The 16,314-nt window shown below is 35.6% G+C and overlaps 1 protein-coding gene across 1 annotated transcript in view; it reads left to right on the plus strand.

Moving 5' to 3' along the window:
• Positions 1-14,029, plus strand: part of RAB11FIP2 (RAB11 family interacting protein 2) — a 28,074-nt gene extending 14,045 nt beyond the window's left edge. The window contains exons 4-5 of the mRNA XM_062496352.1: positions 9,534-9,579; positions 13,240-14,029. Coding sequence (XP_062352336.1) covers positions 9,534-9,579; positions 13,240-13,467 — 274 coding nt within the window. The 3' untranslated portion in view covers positions 13,468-14,029. The remainder of the gene's footprint in view (positions 1-9,533; positions 9,580-13,239) is intronic.
• Positions 14,030-16,314: the final 2,285 nt, after the last annotated feature.

The raw sequence follows: 16,314 nt of genomic DNA on the forward strand, positions 1-16,314 counted from the left end.
TAAAATTACATAGCATTTAATTTTTTTAAAATGAATCACTGTATTCAGGCAGATGCTAGATATAAGTAGTGAAATCTTTTGAAGTTCTTGAATGCAGCAGATCTTGATAAATATAAATCTTAATGGTAATCATGATGGACTTTTTTTCTTTGTTTTGTAATTAAAAAGCTCATCACAGTGCCCATTCAGAAGGACTCTAGTAATTTGTTTCTGTCTTTGTACGAGAGTCCCTTTTACTAGTTCTTGACTGTTATGTAAACATAAACTTTTGATAAGACAGATAGATATTATTTTCTTTTCAAAAAGCCAAAAATAATAAACATTTTGACCTTTTTTGTGAGACAGCTATTATGGCATAATATCTAGCATGCAGTAAGTTAAGTTAGAAGCTCTTGATTTTTATATGTTCCATTATGATGTTCTGTGTGAACCTTTTAGACTTAGTTTACTTTCAAATGTATCTTGTACAATTATTTTCTTTTGAAGTAGAAACTAATACAAAATGTGCATATTTAATAAGTTTACAGTTTAAGTTTACCTTTTATCTGGGGAGGATTTCTCGAATAGAATCCATTTTTCATTTTTTTAACCAGTAATGCTGAAGAAAGAATTTGTATGAATATGTGGGCACCAAATAAATGAGGCTGGGTAACAAATTCAGTATGCAGGAAGCCTATACAGGGAATTTAGTCTTTGGGTTGTTTCTTATTTACTCAACGTGCTGTTAAGCTCTTTTGGATGAATCCCATTTCTGCAAGTAAACCAGGCAGTATACTTTTTATTAAGGTATGTCCAAATTCAGTGTTCTGTTGTGGATCAGGCGTTTGCTTTGCAGGTGGGTCTCCCACTTTACCCCACGTAGCTGAGCCTTGGTTTGGGTGATGGAACGTCCTGAGCTGGATTCCTGTCTGATGAAGTTCTGCTGGAGGATGTATTCCAGGAGCACGCTGTACCCATAGAACATCCAGTCTGTGGGACCAGGCCAGACACACAACAAAGTGGAAGGGAGAAAACCCAGCCCAGACCAGAGCAACCCTCTTTCCCAACCCTCAAAAAAAACCAACCAAACCCAGCTCCTTCATGTTTGTAGTGTGAATGTCACTTGTCAGTGCTGATGAAGCCACATCTGTAACCTTAGTGGGAGGCTTTTCAGTGACTTTAGTGAACTTTGGGTCAGGCTTAAGTCCATCCTAATTAATTGTGGTTGGTAATGTTGACTGAGCAGTAACAATGTGGAGAACAACAGCTCACAACATCAGCTGGATGAGCTGATGAATAGCCCATCCTTGAGTGCTTGAGTCATTGACAGCTGCTTGTCTGCATGCTCTATCACTGATTACTCTTATTATTAAATGAATGAAAATAAGTACATCTTCCACGTGCTGCTCACCTGCTGATCCAAAAGTTACAAAAGTGCTTCAGCAACACTTGTAGGATTTTTTGTTCCCAAAAGCAAGTATGCCAGGATTATGGGGAAATTATTATTTATTTTTATTGCTAATATTTATTATTGTTGTTTCAATAAATTTTTAGAAGTATTTTGGAGAAGCAAAACAAAACCAGTTTGGTTTGCAAATAATATTTTTATTAGCAGGAAATCACAAAATGTGGACACCAAATTTCTATTAAACTCTGATCTGGCAAAGGCTTGTTTGCTGGCTTTGGCTAAATCTGTAAAATAGGGATGATACTTTATCTCGTGCATACGCTGAGTGGATAAATGAGTATTTTAAAAATGTTTGTGTAGATATGATATTGCAGTGTTACATTAGTGTTAAGACTGGGGGTTCCATTGTCTGTTACAAGCATAATAGAGACACTTATGAACTCACTCTGTGACAATTTAAAAATGCAGGAGTCTCACAGTGAAACAAAAAATGCTGATTTTGCAAATATTGCAAAATCCGTTCGTTTCAGAGGTTTTGCATCATACAGCCAATGAAGAATTTTTATAGAAACAATGCCTAGTGCTCTCAGCCAGCATTTACCAATAATACTTTTGGGTTTGTACTTCGTAATGCACTGTTTTGAAACTTTTACCTAACTGTTCCCTTAAATTGCACTCCTTCTTACAATTATTGCTATAGTCGTGGCTCTCAGGAGGTTAATTTGCAGTCAGAAGCCACGTGGCTTTTGTGTTGAACACAGTTAAAGAAGCTGAGGGTGCTTCTGGAAAACAAAGATTGTTTTGTGCCATTACCAAAGCTTGTGCATCGTTTTTCTGAAATTGTTTTTGTTTAGGTAAATACATGACACTACACTACAGGCTAATAAACTGATGTGAAAATTTCTCAATTTACACCACTTGACAAGTGCTAAAAGAAAAGCATCTTTAATTTTAATGTGTTATTAGGACCTTTTTAGAGAGATTGTACAAGTTATTAACAAGGTCCTCTGAGACAGGAGACGGGTAATTAACAGGACCTACAGAAAGGGAGTTTAGGTAATTAACAGGATCTTAGGCACTGGACACAGGGAGACAAATAGTCCAATATTTAAAGCTGACAGGTTGTTACTAGTTAGATCAAATTCCAGATCTGGGAAACTGTATTGGTGTTTGGGAGCTTTCTACTAAATATTACATATATATATAAAATATATACACATACACAAATAATGTCTGTGTCTGTATATAAACATATATGTATGCATGAATAGAGAGAGGCATTTAAAAAAACCCTTCTAAAGTAGCATTTCTTTGACCTAACTATTATTATACTTCAGAGAAAAGAAGATAAAGATTGTGTCTGCATCCAGATTACACTTTATCTCAAGTTGTGGCAATAAGTATGTTGCATTCGAAGCAACATGGAAGATGGAGTAGTAGAGGAGAAAGAAACTTTTGTCTTATTAGGATTCCCTGTAAAAATTATGAATAATGCTTGTATTTATATTACTCACTGGTGAATTGGAGCATAAATTATGAGCATATTACTTCATTTTTTTCTTTATTCTCTTTCTGCTTCAGCAGTTTTTCAAATTTGCAACTCAAAAAAACCCCACCAACCCAGTCCTTCAACTCTTTTGCATCTTTCTGCTTGTAATTTCTGAATGTGGTGATTTTCTTCAGCCTCTCTTCCACCTTCATCACATGTGGCTGTTAGAGCTGCCTTTCTCCTCAGCATCACGAATCAGGGCCTGCAGTTCTGTTTTTCTCAACGGAGGCAATGTTTGAAATAAGCAACGTCTCTGCATTTTGATATGGTCATTATTAGATTTGTTAAAAAACGGGTGAGGTGCTATGAAAACTTTGATAACAGCGATGTGTTTGGATCATATTAAATTGTTAAGTCTGAAGAACAGCTGATGTCAGCTACATTTCAGCAAACATTAATATTTTGAATGTGTGATGGCCAGGTGGTTAAAGAAGCTCTTGCAATGTCCTGGTGTTCCTCTGGGCTCCTGCTTGTCACTTGAGCTGTGACAGTAGAGCAGGTGCCTGTCTCGAGTCAGCTGAGCTTCTAAAGTAAAACCTGTTATCCCAAACCACGCTGGGGCTGAGTTATTAGTGCAATAACTTCAACATAATCAAAGTCACTGCTAAATGGTTTCAGTCTTGCAGAGTTACTGGCAACAGCTCCATTGGAATGAACCCCAAAAGTTGCCTGATGAGAGCAGCGTGTTTGTAGTGCTGTCTATTTCTGTACCAAATAGGAAATCCAGTGTACAATGCAATTCACTACTTTCTACTTTTCACACGCCTTTTCCAGAAATGTTGCTCTCTGGATATTGCTGTGTTTGCTAAAGCAATAAGGTCTGCTAAGGCATTTTATCACATTTATTTCCCAGTTAGTAAAAAAATCAGGTGAACTATGGTATTTTCAGAATTCTGTTTCCTCTGTCAGTGTTAGCATGTCATTTTAAGAACAGTGTACTTCTGCATTGGTTTTCTTGAAATGGATTTTTTTTTTTTTTCAGTTCTCTACTGAAATTTGACTAGTCTTTAGTCAACTGTGATCTACAGTCTAGGTAGAATATTGATGGACTTTGACAGTCCTTTCATTGTACTCTACACTGTTAATATTAGTTAATTCAGGGTGGTAAAGCTGGCAGTGGAACATTATCTCAACAAGATAAAATACATTGCTGATACATGAGAGGTAAAGAAAAAACTACAAAACAGTCAGAAGTCATGCAGAGATTCTTAGCCTGTCCTGCCAGGACTGTTATCATCTGATTTGAGAGATCAGTGCATGTGATATGAGAATAATGAAATCTTTTGAAAAGCTCCTAACAAAGCAATGGTCACAGCATTTGGGACATGACTAAGGTGGGCTGGAGTGATCAGTTCTTTGAGGGATATTGTAGAAATACTTGGTATTAATCTCGATTTTTGCAGGCTCCTCACCAGCCATCAGTCACTCCTAATTAGTTGACTGTTTTAGGAATACTGTTAGGAAAGTTCATCTTGCTGGCTGCATGACAAAATTTTTTCAAGCTTTCACTGTCTCTTGGTGCACATTAGGGCATGTGAAATCTTTTCTGAGAGGATGCATGAGGCATATTATCTTTCCCAAGGGAAAATGCACTGCCTGTTCTGTTTCATTTTTAAAAAGAATAATTTGTTCTATTGTTTCTTTATTAATAAATGCAGAAACTATGTAAAAGCAATGCACTTTTTTTTTCTGTTTCATTATAAGAGCTAAGGGTTAGTTCTACTCTTTTAATAATTAAAAAATGGATCTTTAGGTTTCAGTGTAAAGTTTAATTTTAGGATTGTTGATTTGTTTGTTTGTTCCTTGTTGACTTAGAGATCTCTAATAATAGGGTCTTCCAGTGGAGATGCTGGCACAACTTTTAGTCTAGCAGTTCTTTAGTGGTCTCTTGAGAAAAAAAAAAAAAAACAACTTGTTTTCTATAGCACAACTCCTAGTAAAAGAAGAAATATTTATATACTTAAAATTCTAACTAATCAAGAAAAGGAAGTGATAGCTGCAAAACCTGATCCTCTTTTTGTGTCCCCCTGGGGTTACCCAAGCTCCAAAAGGCCACAGAACATGGCTTGATAGCAGAGCAGTTTACACAGTGAAGTGTCTTTAGTGATGTCCCCCAGTATCTAATTGCAAAATAAATGGTAATATGCTTATTCTGTACTTGTTTGGCTGCCAGACAAGGCAGTCATTGCTTCTCAGAATATAAAGTGAGCTCAGCATTGCCAGGCACAGCAGGCTGACAATATTCTGTGGAACACTAAGTTTCTGAATTTCATTAACTGTATCTGATTTTATTAATCTTTTTTTTTTTCTTAGTGCAATAGTAATGATCTAAATGCCATTCTAATATTTCAAGATTTTGATATATGTTGTTGAAAATCCAAAGAAAAATGAATAAGCACTGTAGTAAGAATCAGTCCAAAGACCAAGGAGTAGGGTAGAAATAGAAATTTCAGCTCTAATGAAAATGAATATGGCAGAGCTTTGCTAATTACCTGTATGCAGACATTCCATATTAAAGGAAAGAAACTGAAAACTCACACTTAGCTCATTGGTGTAATGGATATTTTACAGAATGTTAAGTTAACATACATTTTAATACTTTGAATAGTAATGATTAATGTCAATATCCTAATTTTAATTTCTAATAGTATACACTACTACCATGCAACTGATAAGAATAGCAAAAGATAAGTTAAAAAGCTTTTGCTCCTTACGAAAATACTCTTTCCATGAAGCATGATTTAGGAGTCTGAGTGTTGCCAGACTAAATGGCACTAAAATGTTTAAATCAGTTCTAGGAAAGATTTGATAAAGATTGTTTTAATCTCTAGGCATTCAGGAGCTAAATATTTAAGCAGCCACTAGACCTGATGTTTGAATTTTTAACTACCATTAAACTTCAATGGACAAAATTATAAGATGCAGTCATAAACTTGAGCTTGTGGCACATCCTGAACTCCACTGTATTCTTCCTATACAAACTGTAAATTATCAACATGCAATGGAAGTGTTTAATTACCATAAAAAAGTATTATCAAAAACAAACAAAAGTTTAATGCAGTTCTAATGAAATGTTCTTAAATAGAGAAAATAAAGTACAAAATAATACACTTGCTGTGGTTATGAAGTAGTTACCCAAACCACTCTAAAGAATCAGCACTGCAGTATATTTGTCTCTGTTATTAGTTTATACTATTTTTATTTCTCATCACTTTCTCCCCTCAGGAGCAGAACAATAGAAAAGGGTTCTTGTGTCAGATGAGCTAAAATTGAAATCTAAGCTAATAAAAACCCAAGAAATTCAAACAAACTTTACTATTCAAGAAAAATGTAAGAAGAAAGTTCTTTCCAAAGCTGTAAAATAATATGGAACAATAAAATAATGGATATGATTTAATCTGGTAAAAATGTCTGTTATATAAAGTAACTGTCAAGGACACTAATTGAATTCCCAGATGAGTGAAACAGGGGCCAGGGCTAAATGTTGTGCTGGATTGGAGAAGTCTGTTCTACCTAGAGAAGGGTGATGTGCAAGTTGGGTGGCTCAGTGTCACTTGCTTGGTCCTGCTGCAGCTGATTTTTAATCTGTGCTGGTAGGATTTACCTCCCTTTTAGCAGCTCCTGTCCTGAAGGTGACCTGAGAGAATGAAAGTTTATTAGTTGTAAGAGACAAACTGTTAAAAATCAGTATGAGACATCACCTGGAGGCACATAAGGCACATGAAAAGTCCATTTGTTAGAAAACAGATATCTTTTTTACTTTTAAACTGAGCAAATTTAGTTTGGGCATAATTGATAAGCAATAATTATGGAATCCTACAGTGCCAGTTTTTCACAATCGCTGTTCGCAGTAAGCCTCACTCAAAAGACCCCTACAAAAATCCAAAAAGATACTTTTTCCCCAAGCTGTGAACAAGTGAACTTCTTCTATAGCAGGAGTTCCCTGCCAGTTTATCTAACCCTGGACAAAAACCCCAGAGACTGATTGTAATTAATACTGCTATCAGGGGGAACTGTGACTGGAACACAGGAGAAAACAATGTTATTTTTTATAATTGTTTAGATCAATGATTTCAGAATGCTTTTAAAGAAGTCAAGAGAATGGCTGCTCAGTGGAAGCTTGTGATGTTTGTACAGTGTGGGCTGCAGTCCTAGAGGCCTGTTTTATATAATTATTGCCAGTAATCAAGTGAGAGGGTCTATTATTTGTGATGAAGTTTAAATTGAAAAATAAATGCTCTTGTGAATTTCAATGCACCAAACAGACAACTCCACCAACTGTTTGCATTCGTAATTTTACAGGATTTTCTTTTGAGGTGCTACCTGCTCCTCAGGCAGTGAAATAGGGGTGCAGTGGTGGGAGTCTGCATCTGCTCACAGTCACCTTGGGCTGGGAGCACTGGCAGAAAACCTTGCAGGGCTTCCTTACTTAGCAGACACTTTGATTTAGAAAAATGTTATTATAGGCAATCTCAGCACCTGTTTCTTCCACAAGAAGCAGTATATTTTCTACAAATCTCCTTAAAGTATGAGTAAGAGTCTTCATAGCATTTGGATTTTTATTGGGGAATATTTTAATGGGTTGTCTTCTTTTTTTTTTTTTTTTATTTTGCAAGTGTATTCAAATTTCTTCTTGCAAAATACGCAGATGTTCTCTTTTGTAATTGCAGTTATGATGTCCACAATTTTACAGAAACAATTGCAGGTTTTTACTGCTTAAAAAAAAAAAACCCAAACAACTAGTCTATATTGCCAGTGATTTATACTTCTAATTTTGAAACGCAGCCTCTCATAGTCAGAGCTGCTGCTTTCATTTAAAGCTGCCTCTATGAGAAAAGAGCCCCAGAACTTATTTCACAGAAACTATCAAGTCATTCAAGGCAGTGAAAGATCCTGCTTTTTTAACCTTTCAGAAAGTCACCCAGTTGAGCAGTCAGGCTGTATTATTCTCTATCTTGTCTAACATGAGGAAACAGTCCCAAAAGAAAGATATCCCAAATTAACGCCACACTTCGTTAAATAGAGACATTCTTGGTTTTCACCAAGCTAATTCGATCCAGTTCAGTTAACTCATTTTTTTTTTGTGCTGGGATCATGGAAGGCAGCCATGAATGGAGCGAGTTCATCGTGTGTTTGACACATCCGTGCGAGGCTGAAAGGAGGCCGGGAGGGAGGGACCCTGCCTTTGGCTGCGTGGACAATACCCCCTGAAAAAGGGCCCTCATTCAAAAGTGGTCTCCAGCAAACGGGGCAGACTGCTGGGGATCACTGTTACAACCAGGTGGGATGGGAATTAGCCAGGCTTGGCTCCCCAGGCACCTCTGGGTTTCTGGTTGTGACTGTTCTTCTATTCCAGTCTCTGTCAAATGCCCGCAGATGGTTTACAGGACTTCCGTGTGAGCATAAGTTTGCCTGCTTTGGAAATTAAAAGTCATGCACAGGCTAAAAAAAAATAGTTACCAAAAAAGAAAAAAAGAAAAAAAAAAACCAAAAAACTTTAAAACTAAAAGAATTCTTTACAGAAAAATATCATAATTTATATTTTACATACTTTTAATTCGCAAATTTTTGCCCTTCTGCTTTCACACCTTGAATTAGGTGGCTTAGAAATTCAGATAATGGAGTAGGGAACAGTCACAAAATGCATTCCCTAATATAACAAAATCTTTAAAATTAAAAAAAAATAATATTTTGTAGCTCTCAGTCACACATCACCCTCAAAACCAGTACCTGCAGTCTAACAAAAAGATTTTATGATGTGAAAGAATGTGTCTGCTGTAGTGCTACCAAGTAAATAATATTTGTGAGCCATATCCAGATTCTGAACACATTTTTGGAGAATGTTTTCTCTCCAAACTTGCTGTAGCAAGTACATAAGAACACACAATCCCTAATTTTTGAAGATACTTGCTAATAATTACACCAGCCTGAGTGGACAGTTTCTTAAGCCTGACATTTAGACAGTGGCTGTTTTTATTACTATCAAAAACATTATGAAAGTGCTTTGCTTTTTGGATATGCACAATAATCATTAGGTTTATAAATAATAGATTGTTTACTCAATTTTAAGTACAAAATAAATGTAGCTGGCAGAAGATTGCTTTTTAGCCATAGGATGGTGATCTCACTGGAATTTCTGCAGGAGCTTTGTCCTCTAGGAGCTGCCATGAAAGCTGGGAATATGTGTTAGTCTGTAGGGTTTGGTTGTTGGTTTTTATCAATCTCATCCCAGGGACCTGTTTCTAGGATATTTCATTTAAAGTACTACTCCATGCTTAGAAGCTCAAGCTAAGTCTGGAGATAAGAGGAGAGATAAGGAAGCCAAATCTCTAATAGCCTTTCTTGCATTTCTTAATTAGTTATTCAAATTTTATGACAAAAAGAATACAAAAAATACAAATAATGGTGAACAAAGAATATATTAAAATTTCCTTTAATTGCTAATATTTTCTTTTCCTAAGTTTAACAAATCAAAAAAAAAAAACCATATTAAATACTTTGAAGCTGTGTGTCTAATTCAGGACTGTATACTATCAGATGTTTTGGTCAAATTATTTGCACTGCTAATATTTGTTTGGTATGGTTTTTCCCCCACAGTTTTAATGTGAATCCTTCTGGCACTGAGGATCTCAGGAAAAAAATGGTGAGTTATGGAGTATTATGGAAACCCATCAGTAAATGCCAGCTAATTGGTACTTGTAGAAGCTTATTAGCTTTTATTCTTTTTTAACCTCTTATATAGAAATGTTGTGGTTTTTTGGGTTTTTGAGTTTGACTTTTTTTTTCTTCTTTTTTTTTTTTTTCACTTATCCAGAAAACCTACATAGAAAAGAACAGGCTTAATGTAAATTTGGAAATAAAGAAGAGTTTTGCCCTCAGTATGGAGTTTAGCTGCGATATGATGAAGAAAGAAATACTTAGTTCTTTGCACAAAAAGTAAAAAGCCCCCAAAATCTGAACTTTTGGGGGTGGTTTAGATGACTCTAGAGAAGTAGTGGTCAGGTGAGGAGTTCTGCATTAAGCAGGGATGTATTAATTGACCAGACAGGAGTTTACCATCACTACAACCAGAGACTTGAGGACAGTCTTCAGAAGGTCAGAATTTTTCAGATCAAAATTGAAATTATGACCTGATACATGCTAGGATTAACAATACACATAATAAATGAACGGATGAAAAGACTAAAAAATAGAAATACTAGAAGTATTATTCAAAATGCTCTTGTTTCTGAAAGTACTGAGAATAAATTGTGTACTAAGAAAAGACAAAAAAAAAAAAATCCACAGATTGCCTGAGCAATCTGATTGTCTTTGCTTGAAGGAAAATGTGGTTTCACTAGAATTTGTTCTCTGAATAGATGACATCTTTAAAAGTGGGTTTGTTTTCAATCTCTAAAATATATAGAAAACAAGTTTCACAAGCAAATATGACTTTGTACTGTTTGTTTTCTGCTGGTTTATGTAAATGATTTGTAATAACATTTGATGTTATTGTAAATGCCCAAGTTTTTATAATGTAAGTAGCTGGTGGGATATGTCAGTATTTGAAGGCTGCCTTTGATCAGATAGTAAACTGAATTCTACCAGGCAGTTACTTAATCTCTGACAAAAAGAGACATCAAAAAATTGATTTAACTTAGCAGCCATTGTCTGTAAAGTAACCATAATTGCAGTTTCTATGTGCTTGCAAATGTACTACTGCAAATCATGTAATTTATTGCTGGTAAAAGCATCGATTTAATTCCTTTAAGAAATAAGATGTGAATTGTTTTATTTAAAGGATTTAAAGGTGATAAAAGAAATCCTTGATGATTTTTCTTTTGGAATACCAGCCGTCCTAAATGTCAGCTGAAGGATTATGAGGTGGTCCTCGTTTAATGCAAAATACAAATTAGGTGGGGAAGAAACTCTATCTCAACCATAGTTTTGAATGAAACCATTTGAATTTCTTTTTAAATATTCAGGATTGCTTTCTAAGGTGTTTGAAGTAATTTATTATTAGATTCTGTAATATTATCCATCACTAAGTTATTGTATTTCTTCCTTGTGCATATTATTTAGTAATTATGTTTGTATGTCTTCTCCTCTGATGCCAACACCTGTCTCTGAAAGCAATGTTTAAATGGGAGCAGTAGCCAGTTGAAAGGGCAGCGTGAGCTCTTTAAGACCTAATTAAGAACTGAAAGGAAGATGAAGTAAGTAGGACAAAAGATGTGAAAGTATCTTAGATGATATTCCCAGAGCAGAATTCCTCATTAGAACAATGAGGAGATGATCAGGGATTGCCAGACCTTCATTTTATCTAGCATTGTTTCTTCTGGCTGGCAGTGTGTCCCCCAACAGGGTTTTGTAGCTGAGAGAATCATTCTTTGCATGGCTGGTTTAGAATCTCTTTTTTTTCCCCTTAATAATTCATTATAAAATTATTGTTATGCATTAAAACTGTGGTATCCATTTTTGTAAAGAAATAAGCGTTCTTTATACATTTAAATATCACCTACTGGCTCGAGCTGAACATACCAAATCTTAATTTTAACAATATTAATTTCTAAATACCAGCATACTTCAGCTAGAATTTTCTTGTATAATTAATGTGGTAGGTTACCCCCCCCCCCCCACCAAGATGTGTATGCATGTGTATGATAAAACATCTTTAAAGCATATATATTGCACAAAACTTTCCAGTAAACTTCATTGCATAATTAAATCATCATGGCACCTTAATTCTTGTTCCTTTGCCAAATCAGAAAATTAGGCAAACCCTGTATTTCTGGCATATAATGTTAATGGTATATTCTCCAGTGTGTACAAAAATTTAGTAAAGAGAATAAAATTTAATAAAAAGAAAGTTTTACTTCCTTCTTGTAGAAGAAAATGTGCTAAAAATATGACCACAAAGTGGAGTTATTTTCTCTTCTGTACTTGCTGACAATTGATTATTAGTTAGTTTATAAATTTCATCAGGTTAGCCATTTTAATAAAGTAGGAGTTACTGATTACTTGCAATCCCTTAACTTGGTATGTTTAAAATACTGAATATACTCCTAAATGTGACATTAAATGTCTCAAGTGCAGAGAGAAACTCTTAAAAGCACATATTTTCGAGAGCTACTGTTAGAGTATAATTGATGAAGAGAGGCTGATCTGTCACCCTTCAGCCTATTTGCAGGGCACCATCACTTTTAATTAGGTTCCTTTGAAAACTTTGGCCAGCTGCATATTTTAATGGGTTGACATGTGCCAATGTGCAAATATGGAGCTGTATGGAAAGAAAAGAATGGGGCATGGAAAAGGAATGAGCATGACTGTTATGTGGTGTTCTTAGCTGTGCAAGCTTTATAATTTTTAATGACATGCTTCTGCTGTAAATAAAAGCTCGTGTGCTCTGTTGGGAAGTGCAGGATTTTTTAGGTTCTGTATCATCTAAATGTTTTCATTTCTGTATGAGATAAAGTATACTGCTTAACATGTCTGACAGTGCTGATACTTTTATAGGCCAACACAAAAGAAGACATTCAGGTTTACGGTCTTTTGGATCACATGTTGTCCTTCTTAAGATGACTAATTTGTCCATCTCTGGTAGTACCTGCACTAATTGAGTCATCAGAAATCATTACAGAAACAGTTCTGTTTTCCCTGCTGCTTAATTCTGGGCCTCTCCTGCTTTAAAGCAAGCAAGGTCTTTTACAAGTGCACATTTATTTCTGCCTTAAGTGCTCTGGTGCAAGTAAGATGCAACCCTTTACCTTCACCTGCGATTTAAAATTGTAAGTTTTATGATGTGATTCAGAAGCCAAGGCCTGGAGAACCACTGGTGACTGAAAATATGAATATGAAAGACAGATGAGGGCTGATGTCATTTAGAGCTCAGTAAATGTTTTGCTGTGATGATCTCCAGAGGCAAAGACTCAGAGAAGTTACAGTAGGAGTTGAATTCTCAGAGCTCTTCTCTTGTTGCATAATTAAGGTGGCTGGTTGCCCAAGATGGACCTGCCAGCTGTTGTGATCACTGCTCGTACGGTCACTAACTCTGACACACTGACTGTGCGTCCACCTCACTGAGAAGATTTTTTTTCTGGGATGACGGAGTGGGAAATGTTCACCAACTGGGCAGCCCATATCCAGTTGTCTGCTCCGGTGGGGCTGTTGGAGGGAAAAACACTGCAGCAAACAGGTGTTTCTGAAAGAAATTGCTTTTCATGTCAAGCGATGGACATGAGAAACATAAATAGCAATAACAATCAATTTTCTGGGAACACTGAACTGCTTAATTAAATCTGGTGTTTTTCTACACTTACTACAGGAAGGAAATCCTTTCGATGCCACTGCAGGATACCGAAACCTCACTTATGAGGAGGTTCTGCAGGAGCTGGTGAAACACAAAGAGCAGCTCAAGAAGAAGGACACCCACATTCGTGAGCTCGAGGATTACATTGACAATCTACTGGTACGAGTGATGGAGGAAACCCCCAGTATTCTCCGAGTGCCATATGAACCTTCTCGGAAAGCTGGCAAATTTTCCAAAAGCTGAGATAGAAGTACTTGAGGGTACTTTCTGCTGAATACCTTAGTGGAAGAAGATCACACTTTAACATTTTGACTTCTCTTCATTCCTTTTGTCTGAAGAAATTCCAGGAAAATGGAGAGGAGAGACAATGGCATGGGTTGTTTTCCTTTTTTCTTTTTTTTTAATCCAAACACTAGCAGGGGCTGCCAAAGTTGTTTTCTGTTAGATTACCTAGGTAACTTTTTTTTCTTTTTGAAAACACCTTTAGGTACAGAATACTTAAAATAGAGTTAATAATACATATTAAATATGTCCATGCAGTTTATATAATAGCTTAGTGTTCACCATGTGGCAGTTTTAGCTGGGAAGCCTGTGCTGTTATGAATGTTTCCTTGAATGATTATTGGTATTAGGCAAATACATTGATTCTTTTTTTACAGCATGCCATCAAGACCACTGTTTTCAATCCAGTGTAGTACTCTACTAAACCTGAGTGTGGTTTGTTGCAATGGAATGTAGTTCTGCACATGTTAGAGAAAAACAGTGATGCACAATCCTTGCAGAGTAATTGCTGTATTCTATACAATGTGTTTTTTATATAACAAAAGTGGAAAAAAAAGTGCCATTTCTGTCATGGCACATGCTGGAACCAGTTATTTTACACTTAAATGCTGAATTTTGTGTATAATGAGTGAACATGGCATAAGGTTGTTTTGAGGATCTTTTTGTATGAAGTTACTGCATGTCTTTTTATGTGTTAAAAGTACTTTGAACAGTGTTCATGGAGTCAGAAGTACAACAGGAGAACTCAAGTATGGAATAAAATTAATACTTTTGTTCAGTCAAAGTCTACTGCAACAAAAATGTAGCAGAATTGGAGAGGCTGACTTAAATAGACACGATAAATCAATTTAAGGTTGAAATTTACATGATATATATGTGTCTTAACTTTTTAAATCTTATGACAACAAAGTATATGCCTTTAGAAATAGGCCATGTTGCTTAAACACATACAGAGCACTTAGGCTTTTCATTAAAAATGTCTGTATTCCGTGTAAATAGTTCTAAAAGTCAGTTTTCATTGAGGCAAATGAAAGAAGAATGTAGTAAATAGCTTCCTGATCATTTAATAATTGTTTTTAAAATGATGTATGAAAAAGGTATCTGTTATTCAATGAATTGGAAAAATATATTGATGAAGGTATAATGGGATAATACTTTAGGAGAGCCATCAAAATGTTAAGATGGATAGATTTTAATTTAAATTTCATTAATAAGAATCTTACTTGGATTTTCTGTTGTTGTGAGACAGTAAAATGTTATTTAAAACATGTGCAGAGAATATTTTAGATTTGGATTTAAGATAACTTTCTTTTCCTCTCTTTCTGCACCTGATCTGTTGGGATTTTTTACAACACCGTGACATAGCTGCTGCTGAGGTGACCGAAAAAGCTTGAAATTAAATTCCACTTTTTTGTTGTTTTTGTTGTTGTAAAAGATTTTAGTGTATTTTCATTTTTAAAACTGCATAAATTGGTAATATCTTGAATACTTCTATGTGGAAAGGTTGAGAAAGTTCTGTCTGACTGCTTTTGACATCATTAGTTTGTAGGATAACACGGAATTATTCTAGTTACAAAACAACTTTGTACAAATATTCTCAGATTTCATTTATTTATTTTTGGCTTTTTCTCCTTTATTTACTTCTTTTATTTAGCAACTACCTCCTAACCCCATATAGCTCTGTCCCTAAAATGTGTGCAGCCAGAGTTCCCAACCCACCAGTGGGATCCCTTAGCGTGGATCCCTGTGCCTGGATGGATCCTGAGAGGTCCCAGCCCTGCCCAGCTGTAGAGCTCTGCATCTGTATTTTGTAGTGCAGAAATCCATCCCACACCAGGCAATCTCTCTTTTGTCAGCCTAAGGATGTATCAAGTTTGGTACCTCAGAAACCACGTGAATGTTCTTTTGACCCACTTAAGATCTCCATGACTGTAAATTTGTTGTAATATATTCAAAGTGCCAAAGGTCATGTACTAGTTTATGGTACGTTTGCTGTTGGAAGTTGGGGTTTACACTGAATTAGATTTTCATTTTCTAAATACACCAAGATGTATTTGAGTTACTCAGTATTTCCATAAAAGTTCTCAAACATTTTGAAATGCTTGGCCGAAGCCAGCAGTTTTCTCATGTTGTTGATGGGGAAGTGTTCTGCAATTGTTTTGAATTCCACGCTCATTTTCAGCTAACTGGTATGAGACCATCTCTAGTATCCACAGTGCTAAAATCATCCACACCAGTGAGGATTAACAACTGCACTAACCAGAGAACGTGCTCCAACGACTTCTCACATGCAAGCCAACTTACAATTATTAAAATGAAACTCTACTATATTTAGCACCTCTGAAATCACTTCTTTTAGAATGTAAATGCAGAATATCAAACTGCATAATTGACTAAAAGCAGATCATTTGACATATTTGCATACCGAGAACGATAAGCAGATTAAAGGTAGCGAAAAGATCAATTTTTGTGCATTAGTGAAGAAATTTAGTGAAGCTTTGAATGTGCTATCTCGTCTTTATCTGATCTCTAAGTGAATAAAAGCACCTTATGTTTCTAACAATTTGTCAAGAAAGAGGGGAAAACAACAGATGCAATTTAGGTAGAGGTAAAGTTACTGAGAGGAAGAATGGGACATTAACAGTTGTGAAGATATTTTTATAGGGTTTATAGGTAAAAATGCAGGCTACTTTTGGAGCAGTTCTTGAGAGATTGCATACACATCCTTTTCTGATTAGAAAGAAAATGTTAGCATTTTCCTATATTCTGAGATTATTTTTAAAAAGCATCTTCACCCCACATGTATTT

The sequence above is a fragment of the Cinclus cinclus genome, chromosome 7, assembly GCF_963662255.1.
Source record: "Cinclus cinclus chromosome 7, bCinCin1.1, whole genome shotgun sequence".
Taxonomy (NCBI): Eukaryota; Metazoa; Chordata; class Aves; order Passeriformes; family Cinclidae; genus Cinclus; species Cinclus cinclus.